The 22,226-nt window shown below is 41.9% G+C and overlaps 1 protein-coding gene across 2 annotated transcripts; it reads left to right on the forward strand.

The window, feature by feature from the left end:
- The first annotated feature begins 2,372 nt into the window (after positions 1-2,372).
- Positions 2,373-22,002, forward strand: LOC115624302 (dynein beta chain, ciliary). Of its 2 annotated transcripts, XM_030518924.1 has the most exons (30): positions 2,373-3,096; positions 4,785-4,937; positions 5,031-5,242; positions 5,311-5,552; positions 5,615-5,897; positions 6,268-6,533; positions 6,601-7,052; positions 7,109-8,676; positions 8,895-9,167; positions 9,449-9,478; positions 9,606-10,996; positions 11,069-11,142; positions 11,207-11,730; positions 11,797-12,313; positions 12,381-12,576; positions 12,643-12,995; positions 13,072-13,895; positions 14,535-14,896; positions 14,961-15,117; positions 15,171-16,520; positions 16,601-16,770; positions 16,826-17,323; positions 17,386-17,896; positions 17,950-18,120; positions 18,189-18,505; positions 18,558-18,972; positions 19,026-20,027; positions 20,085-20,233; positions 21,510-21,642; positions 21,788-22,002. In XM_030518924.1, the coding sequence occupies exons 1-30, from the start codon at positions 2,373-2,375 to the stop codon at positions 21,947-21,949; spliced, it is 13,479 nt and encodes a 4,492-aa protein (XP_030374784.1). In that variant the 3' UTR covers positions 21,950-22,002. The 2 variants fall into 2 exon arrangements, with proteins under 2 accessions (XP_030374784.1, XP_030374785.1); XM_030518925.1 differs by lacking the exon at positions 9,449-9,478 and having other exon boundaries at positions 21,788-21,949.
- Positions 22,003-22,226: the final 224 nt, after the last annotated feature.

Here is a 22,226-nt window from a genome sequence, read left to right on the forward strand (position 1 = left end):
TGCACAATAGCATTGGTTGAATGAACCAGACCTGGGTCAATCAATAAGCTATAAATACAAGTAGTTGCAAAGTTTGAAAGCGGAAGTGCTGCTGCCTTTTGTTGATAAACAATGTTGCTAGGCACTGTAGCGCAACAGCTGACTGTTTTTGTTTACAGCCACTTGTTGCGCTTGGTAACGGCTGGCGCCTGCGCTCACGAGTTGCTATAAAAAGTGGGCGACAATGAGGTTTCTGCAGCATTGTTGCGCATATGCAACAGTTTATTGCGTGTCTAGAATTAATAAGTTTATTTGCAATGCAACGATTGCCCTGAAATCTGCCTAACTTATTTATTGTGACAAGTAAATATGAAAAACGCATGTAAAATGCTGTTTTATGTACATTGGCTTTTGTTACTAACAGACATGAAAAATGCACAGTTGTTACAACTTTTATTTTAATTTCTTTAGTTTCACCATGACCCAATAATTGAATTTAAAAAATAGTCTCTTTTAAGTTAAAATAATAATTGTATGCTTAAATTCGCTATCATACGAAAAATGTATGTGTTTAACCGGTAATTGGATTTTTTATTCATTAATTTAAATAATAAATATATTTATGTGTGTAGTACTTGTATAAATATTTTTAAATGCTATATTTCTTCTTAAGTGCAATTAATTGTAATTAAGTGTAACGCTGTAACGAGTTTCTTTAAAAATGAAGCATACTTTTCGGCTTCGGAACTCATTTTTCAGGCTTTTAATTAAAAGAATAATGCCAATAATGTTTTATAATATTTATTGAAAAGCCTTCGACACTTAAATTTAAATTACAACATAGCAAATGAATATCATATAGGATTGTTTGAGTTAAGTGATTTTAGAGACAAACTGCGCAGTTCAATGGAAAATAATACAATTTCCTGTACTGGAGTTACACAAAAGAAAAGAAAGAACAAGTGAACTAACGTTGAGTATTTAAAAGTTTAATTAAAATTAAGAAGCTGATGTTTATATTTCAATTAAGAGAACATTACTTATAGGATAGTTTCAGTCAGTTGAATAAAATAAGAAGTCAGTTGAATAAAATAAGAAAACCGTGAGTAAAGTTGTTTTTAATTCGATATATAAATAGCCTTAACCAACCTATTTATGATATAGCCGTTGCTTTTCTGATCTCGTAGCTACTTAAATCCAACAGAATAAAAGATCACATCATTGTAATATTGTAAATATGCTTTAAAAATATTGCATATTTTCACAAGCTGCGACAGAATTTCCTCCAATACGCCAATTAATTATTATAATAGCTTACACCTGCAACTTTGCTGCCAGGTTATTATTCATTAAAGGTATACATTAAGTTCGGAAACGCGCCTTAATAAATTCAATTAGCGCCTAATCACTCAATAAAATCATTGCAGAAGTCAACAAAAATCACACATCACGATGAAGCATTTGCGTGTCGGCACTTGTCGTGTCCTGGCAATATTATTTTTAGCCCTTCAGCTGCGCAACAAGTTGCCAATAACATGGCAACGGGGTATAAACAAATGTTTATAGCAGGGGAGCTGAATGGGTGGCAAAAAGTACAGTGGGACTGCGCTAAGGTCGATTTCGAGCGAAAGTGGTGGGTTGGTGCGCATGCGCGGTGGAAAATCAACAACTGCCTAGCAACCAAGATCACTTTTCCGAACGGTTACCATTCAGTTGCGTGCCAACAGCCAAGGTAAGCAGTTGGTTGGTCGGATAAACAATTTAGGAGAAAATACAAACAATTTTGTAAAAAATTGGGAAAAATTTGAAAAATTCATAAAAAGAAAACTAATAATGAGAAAACTGTTATTTTTTAAATGTAAACAGTATTTCAAATATTATATTCTCGTGGAAACTGAAGAATAAGCTAATGTGAAATTCAAGTGAATTACATAATTGTGAAAAAATTAGAGAAATTTATTGCAATAGCGTGTGTAAAATAATGAAAATGCGTAAAAGAATAAATTGCTGTTTCATTTCGTAGTGATTTGTGTAAAATATTGTAAAATGTTGTATGAAAAATCTTAGTTTTGAAAGCGAATATTGATTACATAATTGTGAAAAATGCGGCAAAGGGACAAGAGTTTGTGGCAGTTGCATGTGTTGAGAAAGATATGCCTTTTGTGTTGCAATTCAGGGCCTTTTTTAGTCCAATTCGAGTAAAATATAATGCATTTTATTGATTTGAAAAGTATATTGATGGCATAGTTGTTACTGGTAACAAGGTCACTGAAAACATGTACACGATTTTCCCTCACGTTTATGACAGCGCAACCAAAGCGACCAAACAACTGCAGCAGAGCGCAGCACCAACACCAAATAAACGGGCACCTAGGTGACAACCCATCACCAGCATGGAGCCATCCACGAGCGCCGAAGCAGCTGCAGCCGCTGCCGGCGGTGGGCCGGATCCACGTTTGGAGCTGATGGGTTCCTTTGTCATCAAGTCCCTCAAACTGAAGCCGGAGAAATGGACGCGTGTCATCACCGTGGAGGAGCACAAGGGCATTATTAAGGAGTTCTTGGATCGAAATACACCGGTAGTGCTCATCATTATATTGACAACCGCTGCCCAATTGGTGCCCTCCACCACCTTTCCGCTGTCGCAGCTCAAGAGCAAGGGGGTGTACTTCATAAAGAAGTACGCCAAGCCGATACCACGCGAGCTCTGTGAGAATTTCATTATTTTCGGCGACTTGGCAACGCGCACCATCGACCAACTGTCCGCCCTGGTGGAGGAGGTGGTTGTGCCTCTGCTCTCCAACGAGGACAATTACAGGGCCTGGCCCACTATGGTGGCGCAGGATGTGCAGAAGCATGTGCATAGCCTAAAGAGTACGGTGCACCAGGTGAAGGGTCAGGTGAGCGGTGAAACTATTCTGGCCATGCCTGTGGGCGTCGAGAAAATTGTCAAGGCCGCCAAGGAGTTGGTCGAAACCGAACAATGCCAGTTCGATCTGTATCTGAAGAGCGCCATCGAGGGTGTGGTCATCAAGTGGGCGACACAGATCCATGAGGTCATCAAGGAGAGTCCGTCGAATGCCTTCGCCAATGGCCAGAATCCCACGCCCCACACAGGTGAGCATTGCCGTAGACGTTGTTTATTTTTGGTAACATTTTATTTATTATTTATTGACAAAATTCAAGAGTTGCACGCTTGTTTGCCATATCCTAGCAACGTTCGCTTGGATTTGTACAAATTTCCATATCTATGTGTGCCTTTATTATTATTATCTGCTCACGAAAGACGCGCCACTTGCATGCAATGTTTCTGCCAAAGGGGTTTAATTTAGCTTTTATTATGGCCTCACTTTCGGGACATATGGCATGACATGCGTGGGATGGATAGTGGTTTGGGGCCGAGACATGTGTGCTGAAAATCAAAAGCAAGGTTTGCCTAAAATGCCATCGATTTGGCTCGTTTGGGCCTCAATCGAAAGCTAAAGAAATTTCAGAGCATATAAGTCACTTGTGCTGAATGCTGCAATTATGTAACATGTTTATATGAAAGAGTTCTTCAGCAAATTTGTATTACCAATTTATACAATGACGCAAAATAATAAACCTGTTAAATGAAACAAATATTACCTTTTCGATGTTACTACATCGAAGAAAGTTGCACCAATTATTTCAGATAACAATTTAGATAGGTTCCATTACTCCAGTCTACTACATTGAAACTATATTATTCTATATCTTTTAAGACAACGTTATTCAGATATAAATGTACATACTATATATTTGGCAATAATGCAATTAATCAGTCAGTCGCGCTTTTTTCAAGTATTTATATTTTTTCCTATTTATACAACTATAGATTTTCCTATTTATTCAAAAAATATAATAATCAATTCCGCCTTTTCCACCCCGACCTTAGGTTTGTTTGTGAGTAAAAATTCAATTTTTAGGAGTTTTATACACAATTTTAAAGTGCTTTGTGACTTTAAAAAAATCAAAATAATTTCTCCTTCGAATGAATGAATGAATCAATCAATCAGTTGTGTTGTTCAAGTATTTATATTTTCTCGTATTTATATATATTTTCCTATTTATTCAAAAAATATAATAATCAATTCTAACTAAAGCCTTTTCCACTCACATTTCTAATCAAACCCACATTCATTATCATGCTTAGTTGGTTGATAAAGATTTATCAACTCCGATTGTTAAATACAAATTATTTTATAAACTACTTTCTGCATTGAGTAATATTTAAAATATTAAGAAGCCGACTATATGTTTATTAATTGAGAACGTTATTACCTGAATCCTATCACTCCCACAATCAGAGCCATTTACCATTTACTTCTCGGACAGGTTGAAAGTGTTATTTCTTAAAACACCAAACCATTATATAAACAGACGAGCTACTAAGGATGAGATCGAATGATCAAAACTAACATTAAAACTCAACCGGACGAAGAAAAGTCTGTAGAAATTGACAACCTTTCGCAGACGCAAGAAAGAAGCAGCAGATTTAGGAGAAACATTAAAAAATGCTATCATAAGTAGAATATAATTTTTACCATGACTTGAAACTGGAGATGCCAGGGCGCCAAATAGTGTTCGAAAAAGATTCATTCTCGGAGCAAGTTCAGAGTTCTACTCACGAAAAGGCTTTGTTGTAAAGAAGAAGAGTAAAAATTCGTATTCTTTGGAATTTCAATTTTATTTATTTTTATTTTAAGTTTTGTGTAGTATCTTAAAGCCATTCGTTACTTACTGTTATCTGTTGCCTGCTTATAATTAAATTTGTTATTTTACAGAATTTACATTTTGGAATAATCGCCTTAAGAACCTATCTTTTATCTACGACCAATTGCGCAACGAACGTATCCGTGCCATGGCAATAATACTTGAATACTCGCTAAGTGCCTACCATCCGTGCTTTCAAACGCTCTTCAAGAACGTCGTTACGGGTGAGTGAATAGCAATTTAATGACAGGGGAACATGCCATTTAATTTGCATGACAACTGACTGCAATAACTGTTGATTGAACGAACTTTTCCAGCACTCGCCGAAGCAAAGGACATAACACTCTATTTAAATCCATTGAAACGTCCATTGCAACAGCTGGAGGAAATAGATTTTGCGGAAAGCAAGCCACTGCTCATCCCCTTCATGAATATCGTCTGTATTCTGTGGGGAAACTCGCGCTATTATTGTCAGTCATCGAAAATAACGATTCTGTTGCAAGAGATATGCAATCTGATTATCCATCAGGTGGGTTGCATGTTCACGTTATGGGTATTGCTTTTGAATCGTGCCACTGCTCTTTTTGACAATTGCAGGCCAAACGCTATTTGGATCCCTCGTCAATTTTTCACAGCGACATCGATGAGGCCATGCAACGCCTCACTCTCTCCATACAGATACTGAAGTTCTTTCGGGAGCTTTTCGATTATTATAAGGAACGTTTGGCCGATTTCTTTACAGAGCCCGAGGAGCGGCCACCGATTTTCTGGACTTTTCATCCAAATTCAGTTTTCAAGCGCTTTAATGCATTCCTAGAGCGTTTAACAACCATACAATGGTACAATATTCTAAACAGCCAAATGAGGATCTTTTATTTCTAACATTTATCTTATGGCTTAGGTTCTTCTTTACTGTGATTGAATTCCTGAAATTAGAGAAAGTCGAAATCGGTGGCTTGCGTGGTCGTCAGCTCAGCACACGCATTACAGATGTCTATGTCGAGTTCAATCAATATTTTACAGCCTTTGCGTCCAAAAGCTACGATGTGCTGGACCCAGACGATCATGACTTTGACGATGACTTTAAGGGCTTTCAAACCCGTATACTTGAACTAGATATGAAGTTGGCCGCCATATTGTGCCAGGCCTTTGATGATTGCCACAATTTGGAGAGCATTTTTAAGGTGAGTAGAGGGATAATTGCTGTTTAAATTTAAACCCGACACCACGGGCGAAAATATGAGCTACAAAGTCAGCAAACACATGTGGTGTACCTCATACTGTAATCATGTCCGTCTGTGCCTCTGTTCGACTGTATGAACATCGAGAGCTTTTGAGTAGTAATAGCTGGAGACCTTAAACTAGTCGTGTGGACTTGTATTATCGATGTGCAGAGCAAGTTTACTACAAATCATACATAGCTTCATTATTTTCTATAGCCGGCACAGGAACGATCCACTTCATTTCAGTTATTAAACTATGGAAGAGGGAGGTCAGGGTACAGTCGCCTGTGCTTGACTCTAACACTCTACTCGTCTCTCTTGTATTTACCAGCTCATTAGCATTGTGGGTAGCGTTTTAGATAGACCCAAAATTAGAGAAGAATTCACACAACGCTATGCCGAAATTCTTGAGATGCTGAACGATGAGATGACGATGTGTGAGGCCATCTACGAGAAGCAAATGGAACTGAGAAAGATTGGCGAGAATCTCTATCCGGACTATAACTGTCCACCTGTGGCTGCCTTCATACGTTGGTGCAATCAGCTGGAGACTCGTATTACAGGGCCTGTGAAGAACTTCAAGGCGCTTCAGCATGAGTGAGTAGAACACATCAATACTATATGTATATAGACTTTCCATGATGAACGAACAAATGCATTACAGAATATCAAAGTGTGAGAAGGCTCTAGAGATAATGGAACGCTACGATCGCTTGATCGAAAAGTTGGGTGCCTGTAAGACACAGTGTTTTGAGGAATGGAGCTCCCAGCTAGCCGAACAAATCGAGGAGAATCTAAAGAAGTCGCTTATTGCGCGCGGTCCCCAAGGCAACTCGTTAATTTTAAACTTTAGCGCTGCCCTATTCTCAATACTGCGTGAGGTTCATTATATGCAGCAAATGAAAATCGAAGGCATACCCGATATAGCTATAGAGTTCGCTGAGAAGAGCGATGTCTTTCGTGGATATACGTTGAATTTGGAGAAGACTATCGATTGGTATAACAGCATACAGGAGGCTAGCTCGCCGGTTGAGTTGCAATTGATTGGACCCGAAATAAAAATGATTGATGACCTTGTGGAGATCGGTGTGGATAACTTAGTCTGGAATTCAGAAGGTAGAGCTGTTATTTGACTCTCCAATACATTACAATTAATTGAGTTAATTCTTTAGACATCTTGACGTATTTGGAAAAGTTACGTAAGCCCGTTGCTGCTCTCCAATATCGCATGGATCATACGCAGGGAAATTTGCGGCAAATACGCAAAATTATGAGTGTGTGGGCCAAGCAGCCGTTGTTTGAGCGTCGGGACTGCAAAAAGGATTCGGTGTTGTCTATTGACGAGCGACCTGATCGCACCTCCAAGCGTTATGCTGAGATACAAGCGGCCTCCGTTGAGATACACAAACTACTGCACGACAATATGCTGCAGTTCGACATGGAGGATAAACAGCAGGATGAGGTCTGGCTCAGCTATGTGAACTTTGTCGATAACATCGTCTACGAGAACCTGCTGCGCACTGTGGGCGTAAGTGTTGGGTATTTAGCCGAGAACATGGATCCGGAGAACAATTATGCACCACTTTTTGAGTCCCGTCTGGAGCTAGTCGAACCCGATCTTGTGTTTGTGCCCTCCCTTGAGCCGGAAGACCCGATGGGCTTTAACAACATGCTGATTGAATTAATGCGCGATATTATGAAAATGGGTTCGCTAATCAAGCGTCTGACTCACGAGAAGCGCAGCTATGCTGAGATTATTAAAGAGAACCAGGACATAATTGATATGCGACGTGAAATTCTGAACGGTGTGGACTTGGTAATGGAGGAGGCATCCCGTTTTTGTCGCCAGTTTGAACGCTACTCGTACCTATGGCTGGATGATCGCGAGGAATGCATGGAATACTTTTTGGAATATGGTCATATTTTGGATCCCGACGAAATCGAATTAGTTTTGATGAACGATCCGAATGCACCGAAGCCCTGTTTGCCAACCATTGAGGCATTCCGAGAGCAGATCGATAACTATGAGTCGCTATTCAATGAGATTGAGGATATATCGCCATTTCAAGTGTTTAGCTCGTGGTTTCAAGTGGATGTGCGACCCTTTCGTCAAGCGCTGCTCAATACAGTGTGCAAATGGGGAAATATGTTCAAGGAGCATTTGGTTACAACCGTCACAACCAATCTAATGGACTTAAGTCACTTCATACACAAGGCCGACGAGGGTTTGCTGCAAACAGTGAAGGAGGGCGACTACGAGGGCTTGGTTAATCTAATGGCCTATCTTATGCAGGTTAAGGAGCGGGCCATCAAGACAGATGATATGTTCGAGCCGATGCAGGAAACCATACAGCTGCTAAAATACTATGACATGGATATACCTGAGGAGGTGAATGTGTTGCTTCAAGAATTGCCCGAACAATGGGCCAACACCAAGAAGATTGCTTCAACGGTTAAGCAACAGGTATCGCCACTCCAAGCCACTGAGGTGGTCAGCATACGGAACAAGATAGCGTTATTTGAGGCCCACATACAGCTCTTCCGGGAGGTCTTCAAGAATTACGACTTCTTTCGCTTTGATTGTCATAAGCCATACCAACTTATGGATCGCATTAACGATGACATGTTTCTGTGCGAGAGCGAAATGCGCGACATACAAGAGTCGGGCAGTCTCTTCGAGGTCAATATACCAGAGTTCAAAGTGCTGAGGCAATGTCGCAAGGAATTACGCATGCTTAAGGTATGAAGAGACAGATAATAAGCCCACTTTATGCGTTTCCTATCTGCATGGCTTTTAATCGACTAAATTTCCGTACTGCATGCTACATATGGAAGTTATTAATTCCCTTAATAATATAGTACATTAACTTTATAAATCATATCGATATTAGTTGTTTGAAATATCTATATTAGTTGTTAAAATATTTCCTATTCTCTTATTACCTCAATCTGCCACAGCAACTCTGGGATTATGTTAATATTGTGCAGACCAGCATCGAAGATTGGAAGACTACGCCATGGCGTAAAGTCGATGTGGAGAATATGGATATAGAGTGCAAGAAGTTTGCCAAGGATATACGCTTGTTGGATAAGGAAATGCGTGCCTGGGACACTTTCATAAATCTCGAGTCGACGGTGAAAAATATGTTAACCTCATTGCGCGCTGTGGGAGAGCTACAGAATCCTGCCATACGTGAGAGACACTGGAATCAGCTGATGAACTCGACAAAGGTCTATTTTGTGTTGCCTTACAAACCAATTATTTTCTCAATTCCCCTAGTTGCATATTGCAATATTTGGCATACTGTAAATAATGTGTACAAATTTCTTTATATTCTCCCAGCACTTGAGCTCTAGAGATAGGCTAGGCTGCTCGAAGAATTGTATAGCAAAGAGCATTTTAATTATTTCCTCTTTTATTTTTTCGTATAATATTTATTGCAACGAGGCCTATCTATGTTGTTGTGCCTCAGCAAAACTGTACAGTTCTTGTAAATACCATTTCATTGCAGAGCCTTGCCGCCTTGCCCAAGGAAGTGACCGTAAGTCGTTTGTATATTTGTAGCGAGCGCATGTCTCAAGTAGTATTCGTAGCGATCAAGTGTAGTCTATTGTGGATTAATGCATATATCGGTATATTCTTTGACGGATTTGGTATCTCTCTTACAGGTGAAATTTATAATGGATCATGAGACAACGTTGGCAGAGCTTCTGGGCTTGAACCTGCACGAGTGCGAGGAGGAGGTGAAAAACATTGTTGATAAGGCTGTTAAGGAAATGTCTATGGAGAAAATATTGCGTGATTTAAACACAACATGGTCTGCGATGGAATTCGATCATGAACTCCATCCACGCACTGGCTGTAATCTCCTTAAAGCATCGGAAGAACTCATAGAGACGCTCGAAGATAATCAGGTTTGCCTACAAAATTTAATAACATCCAAGTACATCGCCCATTTTCTCGAAGAAGTTTCAACTTGGCAAAATAAATTAATGATCGCCGATCAAGTGATAACCGTTTGGTTCGAGGTGCAACGCACTTGGACCCATCTTGAGAGTATCTTCATGAGTTCGGAAGACATACGCAAACAGCTGCCCGTCGACTCGGATCGTTTCGATAATATCGACGCCGAATTTCGTATACTCATGGATGAGATGTGCGTCTCATCGAATGTTGTGGCCTCGACTAATCGATCTGGGCTAATCGAACGTTTGGAGCATTTGCAGAAGGAGCTTACACTTTGCGAAAAGGCACTGGCAGAGTACTTGGAAACGAAGCGTTTGGCTTTTCCTCGTTTCTACTTTGTATCATCGGCCGATCTTCTCGATGTCCTAAGCAATGGCATCCAACCGGAAATGGTGACCAAACATCTAACAAAATTATTCGATTCGATCGCACGCTTAAAATTCAATCGCGATACGGCCAATGAGATAGAGACAGCTTCGGGCATGTATGCCAAAGATGGCGAATACGTTGAGTTCAACGAGCTGGCCAGCATACGCGGGCCGGTTGAGGTGTGGCTGAATCGTATACAAGCGGCCATGCGAGCCACCCTGCGACACTATGTCACAGAAGCTGTGGTCGCTTATGAGGAAAAGCAACGCGAACAGTGGTTATTCGATTATCCTGCACAGGTGTCGCTCTGTGGATCACAAATCTGGTGGTCGACAGAGGTGAACATTGCCTTCAGCCGTTTAGAGGAAGGTTACGATAATGCCATCAAGGACTACTATAAGAAACAGATCTCACAACTCAGTTTACTCATAACACTGCTGCTGGGCGAGCTGACCAAGGGTGATCGTCAAAAAATAATGACGATTTGCACAATTGATGTGCACTCACGAGACGTGGTCGCTAAGATGATTCAGGCCAAATTGGATTCAGGTTCGGCTTTTATGTGGCAATCGCAGCTAAGGCATCGCTTCGACGATGTAGAGAAGGATTGCTTTGCCAATATTTGCGACGCTGAGTTCCAGTATTGTCACGAATACTTAGGCAATACGCCACGACTGGTCATCACGCCTCTGACAGATCGCTGCTACATTACACTAACACAGAGGTATTTACATACATATTAACATACACCCCAATTGTACAGTAACTCAGATGTATATTTGAATATTTGAATTAGTCTACACTTAATTTTGGGCGGTGCGCCTGCAGGTCCAGCTGGAACAGGGAAAACAGAGACTACAAAGGATCTGGGTAATGAGGGCTTGAAAGTGAATTTAGTTGAAACCTTTCTCCAATGAATGTAACACTGTTTTAGGACGTGCCATTGGAATAATGGTGTACGTGTTCAATTGCTCAGAGCAAATGGACTATCAGTCGTGTGGTAATATTTACAAGGGTCTAGCCCAGACAGGGGCCTGGGGCTGCTTCGATGAGTTCAACCGCATTACTGTCGAGGTGTTGTCTGTGGTGGCAGTGCAGGTGAAGTCTGTGCAGGATGCGATACGTGACAAAAAGGACAAGTTTAATTTTATGGGCGAGATTATAACCTGTGTGCCCACAGTTGGCATATTTATAACCATGAATCCCGGCTACGCGGGTCGCACAGAGCTGCCGGAGAATTTGAAGGCACTTTTTAGGCCGTGCGCCATGGTGGTGCCAGACTTTGAGCTGATCTGCGAGATTATGTTGGTCGCCGAGGGCTTTCAAGATGCACGAATATTGGCGCGTAAGTTCATCACACTCTATACACTCTGCAAGGAGCTGCTTTCCAAACAGGATCACTATGATTGGGGATTGCGCGCAATTAAATCTGTATTGGTCGTTGCTGGATCGCTGAAGGTAACTTCATGGCTAGAGAGAGAGAGATTGAAAGAGCTACATACTTATAATACATTTTATATGCAGCGTGGTGATCCTGGCCGTCCTGAGGAGGAGGTCCTTATGCGTGCCTTGCGCGATTTCAATATACCAAAAATAGTTACCGATGATATGCCCGTGTTCATGGGGCTCATCAGCGATTTATTTCCCGCTTTGGATGTGCCGCGCAAACGTGATCAGGACTTTGAACGCACCGTAAAACAAGCTGCCTCCGATTTGCTACTACAACCCGAAGATAATTTTATATTGAAAGTGGTGCAACTGGAGGAACTGTTGGAGGTACGTCACTCTGTGTTCATCGTTGGCAATGCTGGCACTGGAAAGACACAAGTGTGGAAAACGCTGCTGCGCACCTATCAGAACATCAAGCGCAAGCCCATTTTCAATGACTTGAACCCGAAAGCCGTGACCAATGACGAACTTTTCGGCATTATAAACCCAGCTACGCGTGAATGGAAAGACGGCCTCTTCTCGGTACTGATGCGGGATCAGGCAAATATCGCGGGTGATCAACCAAAATGGATAGTCCTAGATGGTGATATTGGTAAAAAAAAAAACAAGCTTACTACATGATGTGACAAACTAATATACAAGTACATATATATTCGCAGATCCCATGTGGATCGAGAGCTTAAATACCGTCATGGATGATAATAAGGTCTTGACTTTGGCGAGCAATGAACGTATTGCTTTGACGCCTTCAATGCGCTTGCTTTTCGAAATCTCCAATCTGAGAACAGCAACACCGGCAACTGTATCCAGAGCCGGCATATTGTATATCAATCCGCAGGACTTGGGTTGGAATCCGTAAGTATGCAGTTACTACAAGTTATTTTTGGTTGAGAAACATTCGATTTGATATATTTTATGTAGCTATGTAACCAGTTGGGTTGAGACGCGCAAAATTCCAGCCGAAAAGTCCAATTTGGTCATGTTATTCGATAAGTACATACCATCATCATTGGAGACGATACGCGTGCGTTTTAAAAAGATCACGCCTATCGCCGAAATGGCCCACATACAAATGTTGTGCCATCTATTGGACTGTTTTCTAATACCAGCGAACACACCGGCCGATTGTCCAAAGGAATGGCATGAGCTCTACTTCGTGTTTGCCTGCATTTGGGCCTTCGGATCGGCTATGTTCCAGGATCAAGCCATTGATTATCGTGTGGAGTTCAGCAAATGGTGGGTAAATGAGTTCAAAACAGTTAAGTTCCCAGCAGGTGAGTAGTTGCGCCAAGGCGCCTCTGTCCATGTCTATCCCAGAGCTTAAACACCTTGCACTTGCAACGCAAAAAGGTGGCACTGTTTTCGATTATTTTTTGGATAGCGAGACTAAGACATTTCTGCCCTGGATCGAGAAGACACCCAAATTCGAGCTGGACTCTGATCTGCCATTGCAAGCTGTACTCGTGCACACCTCCGAGTCCATTCGCTTGCGTTTCTTTTTGGACTTACTTATGGATAAGAAGCACCCGGTGATGCTAGTCGGCAATGCCGGTTGCGGCAAAAGTGTTTTGGTCAACGAGAAGCTTCAATCGCTTTCTGAGAATTTCGCTGTCACCACAATACCATTCAATTACTACACAACGTCCGAAATGTTGCAAAAGATATTGGAGAAGCCGCTGGAGAAGAAAGCGGGACGCAACTTTGGACCGCCCGGCAATAAAACCTTGATATACTTCATCGACGACATCAATATGTCGGAGGTAGACTGCTACGGCACCGTACAACCCCACACTCTAATGCGCCAGCATCTTGATTATGGCCATTGGTACGATAGGAACAAACTAACTCTCAAGGATATACACAATTGTCAGTATGTGGCGTGCATGAACCCAACTTCGGGCAGCTTTACCATCAATCCGCGACTCCAACGCCACTTCTGCGTATTAGCTGTCAGTTTTCCGGGACCCGATTCGATAACCGTCATGTACTCGGCCATCTTGTCTCAACATTTTGCGAATGCCGAGCAGAAATTCATTCCGATCGTAACACGCATGACGCCAAATATTGTGGCCGCAACCATAGCGTTGCACAACAAATGCCTCCAGATATTCCTGCCCACGGCCATAAAGTCACACTATATATTCAATTTGCGCGACATCAGCAATGTATTTCAAGTGAGTATGTATCCATTGTCAAAAAAAAAATTGTCAACAAATTCGACTGTTACCGAATTGAGAAACAGACAGAAGAAGGCAGATAAATTCTTATATAGAATAGGAGGGTATATTCTTCAAAATATTCTAGTATTTTCTAAATAGTAATCAAAAGTTCCACATACTTATGATTGCGGATCAGACCCCAAAAGAACGAAACGGTAGATAAAATCTTTTGGGATTTTAAATCAAAGCTTTTGTGGGAGCTACACGTACCCCATAGGAAGGACAAAGAACATTCTCCCAGAATTCTTTTTGTATGGATATGCCCGTTCTTTTTATACCCTGTACCCATAGGGTAAAAAGGGTATATTAGGTTTGTGCAAAGTATGTAACATGCAGAAGGAAGCATCTCCGACCCAATAAAGTATATATATTCTGAATCAGCATGACGAGAGAAATCGATCTAGACATGTCCGTCCGTCTGTCCGTCCGTCTGGATGAACGCGAGGATATTACACTGTCGGGCTTGCTCGACTAAACCGTTCTCTCTTGTTTTTTTTTTTTGTTTTTGACGTCTAACTAATAAATTCAATATACTTAGTATTAAGCTCAACGATTTCTTATTTATTAAAACAATATTTATATGTCTAATTTCAGGGTTTACTCTTCAGTTCAACAGAATGCCTAACGGGCTCTACAGATCTTATACGTTTGTGGCAACATGAGACACAGCGTGTCTACGCCGATAAGCTAACCGATGATAAGGATATTGATAGCTTTACTAAAATGCAGCATGACATTGTTAAGAAATCGTTCGAGGAAATTGACGAATCCGTAATATTCGACAAACCGAATATCTATTGTCATTTCGCTGGAGGAATTGGTGATCCTAAGTACATGCCCATCAAGGGCTGGCCTGAGCTTCACAAACTCCTTCAGGAAGCAATGTCATCGTATAATGATCTGGTCGCTGCCATGAATCTGGTGTTATTCGAAGATGCGATGATGCATGTGTGCAGGTGAGCTAAGCCCTCAACTCCTAATCGCCCGATTATGATTGAAATAATCCTCATTAATTCGCAGAATCAATCGCATATTAGAATCACCGCGTGGCAGCGCTTTATTGGTTGGTGTTGGTGGCAGTGGTAAACAATCTCTAGCGCGCTTGGCAGCATTCATATCCAGCTTGGAGGTCGTGCAGATACAGCTTAAGAAGGGCTATGGTGTCAACGACTTGAAGGTAAAGCACTATACTATATATGCGTATAATATTACATATTTCCTTTCACACAGATTGAGTTTTCCGGTTTGTATCTGAAAGCGGGACTTAAAAACGTCAGCATCATGTTCCTAATGACGGATGCGCAAATTCCCAGTGAGGATTTTCTTGTCTTAATCAACGATATGTTAGCCACTGGCGAGATTCCAGATCTATTTCCGGACGACGAAATCGAGAACATAATCGCTGGCGTGCGTAATGAGGTCAAAGGTGCGGGGCTGGTTGATACGCGAGAAAACTGCTGGAAATTCTTCATCGATCGTGTACGCAAGCAACTGAAGATAGTTCTGTGTTTTTCACCAGTGGGCTCAACATTGCGTGTTCGGTCGAGAAAATTCCCTGCCATCATCAATGCAACGTCCATCAATTGGTTCCACGAATGGCCTCAAGAGGCACTCATATCGGTTGCCATGAACTTTTTGGCACAGAACAAAGTACTGCCTGACAATCATCGGGACTCTGTTGCTAAATTCATGGCATATGTCCACACAGCTGTAAATTCCACATCCAAAGTTTATTTGCAGAACGAGCGCCGTTACAACTACACAACTCCCAAGAGCTATCTCGAGCAAATAAATCTCTATTTAAAGCTACTGAATCACAAAAACCAGGATTTGCAGAGCAAAATCGAGCGTCTGGAAAATGGATTGGAGAAGCTTCGTTCCACGGCCGTCCAGGTGGCCGATTTAAAAGTTAAGCTAGCCGTTCAGGAGGTCGAGCTTAAAGAGAAGAACGAGGCGGCCGATGCTTTAATTGAAATTGTGGGTATTGAAACGGAGAAAGTGCAGACGGAGAAAGCGGTGGCGGATGAGGAGGAAATGAAGGTTGCTTTGATAGCGGACGAAGTCAGCAAGAAACAACGTGATTGTGAAGAGGATCTATTAAAGGCCGAACCGGCGCTTCTCGCAGCCCAGGAAGCCTTGAACACGTTGAACAAAGCGAATCTAACGGAATTAAAGAGTTTTGGTTCGCCCCCGGGTGCGGTCACAAACGTAACAGCCGCCGTTATGGTATTGCTGGCTCCAGGTGGAAAACTGCCCAAGGACCGCTCCTGGAAAGCTGCAAAAATTTCGATGGCAAAAGTCGACGCCTTTCTAGACGCATTGATCAATTATGACAAAGAAAACATACATCCTGAAATCATTAAGGCTATACAACCATATCTAAAGGATCCAGAATTTGAGCCCGAATTCGTGCGCTCCAAGTCAGGTGCAGCGGCCGGTTTGTGTGCTTGGGTTATCAACATTATCAAGTTTTATGAAGTCTATTGCGACGTGGAGCCCAAACGTAAGGCGTTAGCAGCCGCCAATGCAGAGTTGGCTGCTGCTCAGGATAAGCTTGCGGGCATTAAACGCAAAGTGGCGGTAGGTTGCAGATACTCTCTATCTCTCTCTCTCTCTCTCTCTCTGAGATACTTTTCTGATTCTGCTCATATCTCTTGCAGAGTCTGGAGGAACAACTAGCTAAGCTAACAGCCGATTTTGAGAAGGCCACGGCGGACAAATTGCGTTGCCAGCAGGAAGCTGATGCCACGCAAGCAACCATAGCATTGGCTAATCGTCTTGTAGGTGGTCTAGCCAGCGAGAATGTGCGCTGGGCAGAGGCTGTCAATAAGTAAGAAAGCTAGACAGCTCTTCCATAGAAGAATACTATCTCTATTTTCCAATAGCTTTGTCAAGCAGGGCATTACGCTTCCCGGCGACATTCTACTGATTACCGCCTTCATTTCCTATGTTGGCTGTTTCACGAAAGGATTTCGCATCGATTTGCTGCAAAAGATGTGGACACCCTTCCTGAAGGGCATCGATCCTCCCATACCCACAACCGAAAATCTCGATCCACTCTCGCTGCTGACAGATGACACAACCATCGCCGTTTGGACAAACGAGGGCCTGCCGAGTGATCGCATGTCCATTGAGAATGCAACCATTCTTTCCAACTCTGATCGCTGGCCACTGATGATAGATCCCCAGCTGCAGGGTGTGAAATGGATTAAACAGAAATATGGCGATGAACTTAAGGTTATCCGTTTGGGTCAGCGCAGCTATTTGGACATCATAGAGAAGGCCATAAACACGGGTAGCACTGTCTTGATTGAGAACATAGATGAGAACTTGGATCCTGTTTTGGATTCATTGCTTGGTCGTAATCTCATCAAAAAGGGAAAGTACGTACAGTGGCAGAGCGCAGTATGACTTCAGTAAGACTCAACCCGGTTTATTTTCACAGAGCTATTAAAATCGGCGACAAAGAGGTCGAGTATAACTCCAACTTCCGTTTGATCCTGCACACGAAACTAGCAAATCCACATTATAAGCCCGAGATGCAAGCACAAACCACACTTATTAATTTCACTGTTACCCGCGATGGGTTAGAAGATCAATTGCTGGCGGAAGTTGTGAAGGCCGAACGTCCCGATCTGGAGGATCTCAAGGCCGAATTAACCAAACAACAGAATGACTTCAAAATCATGCTAAAGAAACTGGAGGACGATTTGCTGTCGCGCTTATCGTCTGCTGGTGAGAATATTTTAGGTGACACCGCTTTGGTGGAAAATCTAGAGACCACAAAGAGTACAGCATCGGAGATTGAGGAGAAAGTGGCTGAGGCCAAGATCACATCGAAGGAGATTGACAAGGCGCGTGAATACTACAGACCAGCGGCGACCAGAGCCAGCTTGCTTTACTTCATCTTAAATGAACTAAACACTATAAATCCGATCTATCAGTTTTCCCTGAAGGTAAGGCACAAGGCATAGAAAATGCTTTAATACTAATGAATGTTCCTTTTTAGGCTTTTAGTGTAGTTTTCCAAAAGGCCATAGCTAAGGCTGAACCAGGCGAATCCTTGGATTTGCGTGTCTCCAATCTGATCGATTGCATAACGTACTCGGTCTTTCAGTATACTTCGCGTGGTCTTTTTGAATGCGACAAACTGATATTCGCATCTCAAATGACTTTTCAGGTAGGTCTATTCTGAAAGCATTTATAGCGATAGCTTCAACTTGAGATGTTTTGTGAATATTTTCGCAGATACTGCTTATGAACGAGGAAGTAACATCTGTGGAACTGGACTTCCTACTCCGCTTCCCGATCAAACCGCATGTGACAAGTCCTGTTGACTTTTTGTCAAACCAATCGTGGGGCGGAATATGCAGTCTAGCGTCCAAGGATGAGTTTAGGAATTTGGACCGTGACATAGAGACCTCATCGAAGCGTTGGAAGAAACTGGTGGAATCGGAACTGCCGGAGAAGGAGAAGTTCCCACAGGAGTGGAAGAATAAAACGGCTCTGCAACGTCTTTGCATGATTAGAGCTTTGCGACCTGATCGCATGACTTATGCTCTAGGGTATGTGGATTCCAAAATGCAAAAACTCGTAATTACTTTATTTCTATTACAGGGATTTTATTGAGGAGAAACTGGGCTCCAAATATGTGGAAAGTCGAGCAATGGAATTTGCAAAATCTTTCGAAGAGGCTAGTCCTTCAACACCCATCTTCTTCATATTATCGCCTGGCGTCAATCCTCTGAAGGATGTGGAAGCGTTGGGAAAACAGCTGGGCTTTTCCATGGATCTGGGCAATTTTCACAATGTATCACTGGGTCAGGGTCAGGAGGCAATTGCTGAAGCGGCCATGGATATAGCAGCAAAGAATGGACACTGGGTCATACTACAGAACATACATCTGGTACGCAAATGGCTGCCTGCCCTGGAGAAGAAGCTGGAATATTATGCTGAGGGCTCACATAAAGATTATCGCATGTTTCTGAGTGCAGAGCCCGCATCTACGCCCTCGGCGCATATTATACCACAGGTAAGCTTTAATTCTAATTCTAATTCATATATTATTTGCTGTTTTGCGTGCAGGGAATTTTGGAGTCATCGATTAAGATCACAAATGAACCCCCCACGGGCATGCTGGCGAATCTGCACAAGGCCCTCGATAATTTTACACAAGAAACACTGGAAATGTCCGGCAAGGAGGCCGAATTCAAGGCAATACTTTTTTCGCTTTGCTACTTCCATGCTGTGGTGGCTGAGCGCCGTAAATTTGGTCCACAAGGTTGGAATAAGATATATCCGTTTAATGTGGGTGACTTGAACATAAGCGTATCGGTTCTCTACAACTATCTGGAGGCCAACGCAAAGGTGCCGTGGGAGGACCTGCGCTATCTGTTTGGAGAAATTATGTACGGTGGACATATAACTGACGATTGGGATCGACGCTTATGCATCACCTATCTAGAGGAGTATATGCAACCTGATTTGGTGGACGGTGAACTTTTTCTGGCGCCATCATTTCCCGCCCCACCAAATACCGATTATCTCGGCTATCACACATATGTCGACGAAATGATGCCCGCCGAGTCGCCTTATCTCTATGGCTTACACCCGAATGCCGAGATAGGTTTTTTGACCACACGTGCCGAGAACATTTTCCGCACCGTCTTCGAAATGCAACCTCGGGAGGCTGGCGCTGGAGGCGGCGCCACTGTGACGCGTGAGGACAAGGTCAAACAAATCGTGGATGAAATACTGGAAAAGTTGCCCGAGGAATTTAACATGGTGGAGATAATGAACAAAGTGGAGGAGCGCACGCCATATGTAATTGTGGCTTTTCAGGAATGCGAGCGCATGAATTACCTAACAAGCGAAATGAAGCGTAGCTTGAAGGAGCTAGACCTCGGCCTTAAGGGCGAATTAACCATAACTTCGGATATGGAAGTGCTGGAAAACTCTTTATTTTTGGATCAAGTGCCGCCGATTTGGACATCGCGCGCCTATCCATCCCTCTTAGGTCTAAACAATTGGTTCATTGACTTATGTTTGCGTTTGCGGGAGTTGGAGACTTGGTCAACGGATTTTGTGGTAAGTTAAAGGTGGTGTTTAAGTATTTCTTTTTTTCATACCTCGCCATTCCTGCAGCTTCCGTCTTGCGTCTGGTTAGCCGGATTCTTTAATCCCCAATCACTGCTAACGGCCATTATGCAGAGTACGGCGCGTCGCAACGAATTGCCGCTGGACAAGATGTGTTTGCAATGCGATGTCACTAAGAAGCAGAAGGAGGACTTTACGTAAGTTCCACAATGGCATGCATACGAGTATATGCGAGTATAATGTTTATTTGTTATTGAGTCGCAAATTTAATTGACCCTAACGCTGACCCCGCCACCAGAAATATCTGCATATGAGTGTGTATGTACAAGTCATTTGATTTATGCGTCACTAGCATGGGTGGCTCTTCTTGAATTCTGTTCGCACTTTACAATACAATTCTTTAAGGGACTGATGCCCAATATGGGTATTATCTTTAGGACTTTTGTTGAATAGTGGAATTGACTTCTTTCCACCTGCACTGTTTTCTTTAGTGCCCTTCCCACGAACTCTTTCTAACAGATCATTGGAAAACTGTTAGTCCAAAGACAATTAGTAAGAGTTCCTTACTCTTTATAATGTGATGTTTATTTTTTTTTTTTTTTTAAATATTGAACAAATTTTATGAAAATCTTCTTCAACCTATTGAACTAAAGTACAATGGCATGTTAAATAAAAACAATGATCAGGCTATCTTTATGGCTTTTTAAGTAGAATTATCAGTAAACTTTAGCAGCAACTAAGTACAGATAAGATATCCACACTTATCCACAAAGGACTTTCCAGCGCTGGTGATGGGATCAACGATTCAGTTATTTGCATTATTGCCATCAGCATTATTGCCCTTCGCTCTTGCCCATGACAGTAGCTTCTGAAGGCATTTCTTATATCTTACACCTTAGAGGTGGTATTGCTGATATTGTTTGTTTCTAGTGGGTGTGAAGATTTTTATTAAATCGTAACAAATACTCTCTTTAAAGGGATTACATATAAGTACATGTAACAAAAAATTCATGCACCCGATTTCGTTAAGCGTTTTGACATTTGTGAAAAGAATGATGTAATTTTATGTACCGATGATGTTCACATAATCAGATGTATGTACATATATAAATATGTACATACTATAACATACATATGTCGATAACAACGCACTGTCGGGTTCGTGTTATGGGCAACGGCTTCGTCTGACTTTAAAAATAGCAACAAAGCTATTTCATAAGAGCTAAATTTAAAACACCACATAAAGTATAAGTAGCTGCTAATAATAGCATGTAATTATCAATTGCATATTTGTTATTTGCTGATTGACGACTGCCGATTGCTTATTAAGTGGCGCCTAACCGCGGGCCGACAAAAAGCTGCACGTTTCGTTTGGCGTCACTTTAAAGCAAACAATAGAGCGTCGTCGCCGCCCCTCTAATTGTTAGTTGGAAACAATTAAATAATGATAGAGACTAACAAAAATAATTACAGAACGGCACCGCGCGAGGGCGCCTACGTTCATGGCATATTTATGGAAGGCGCCAGATGGGACATACAGCAGGGTATTATAATGGAGTCGCGTCTTAAAGAGCTCTATCCATCAATGCCAGTCATCAATATTCGGGTGAGTTGCGAATGCAAACGTATTCAAATCTGTATGCAAAATTGTTTGAATTTGGAACGGATCTGTGGCGTCTATGAAGCGGCGCATGTTTGCATAAATCTAAGCTATTCCTATTTCTATTTCTATTTCTATTTCTATTTTGCAGGCCATTACCCAAGATAAGCAGGATTTGCGTAATATGTACGAGTGCCCCGTCTATAAGACACGCACACGTGGACCAACCTATGTTTGGACATTTAATTTGAAGACCAAAGATAAGCCCGGCAAATGGACGTTGGCCGGCGTGGCATTATTGCTACAAACTTAGCTGGAATATACCTATATCGACATTTTTCCAATTCATTTTTCTCGAATTAAATTCTAGCACAATCTTTACTTAATTTATTCCTATTGTTGCAATGATTTTTCAAAATAAATAGCACATTTATGTAGCTTTGCCTTAGGCACACCAGCAGTAAAAACAAAAGCAGAATCGTAATTTATTATTCAATACAGAGATCGGCCTTAGCTGCTGAACCATGACAGGTAACTCCATTTAATTAGCAATCTCTCGAAGCTCAATCTTTTATATGACCCAGTTTCGG

This window comes from Scaptodrosophila lebanonensis, unplaced genomic scaffold, assembly GCF_003285725.1.
Source record: "Scaptodrosophila lebanonensis strain 11010-0011.00,11010-0021.00 unplaced genomic scaffold, SlebRS2 tig00000053-arrow-pilon, whole genome shotgun sequence".
NCBI classification, from domain to species: Eukaryota; Metazoa; Arthropoda; class Insecta; order Diptera; family Drosophilidae; genus Scaptodrosophila; species Scaptodrosophila lebanonensis.

What these genes read in the sequence shown, in the direction of transcription:
- LOC115624302 (XM_030518924.1), top strand. Translation starts at nt 2,373, where the DNA reads ATGGAGCCATCCACGAGCGCCGAAGCAGCTGCAGCCGCTGCCGGCGGT. An exon ending in GCAATCTGATTATCCATCAG is followed by an intron (nt 5,243 to 5,310) that starts GTGGGTTGCATG and finishes TGACAATTGCAG; the next exon opens with GCCAAACGCTATTTGGATCC. An exon ending in TTCAAGGCGCTTCAGCATGA is followed by an intron (nt 6,534 to 6,600) that starts GTGAGTAGAACA and finishes AATGCATTACAG; the next exon opens with AATATCAAAGTGTGAGAAGG.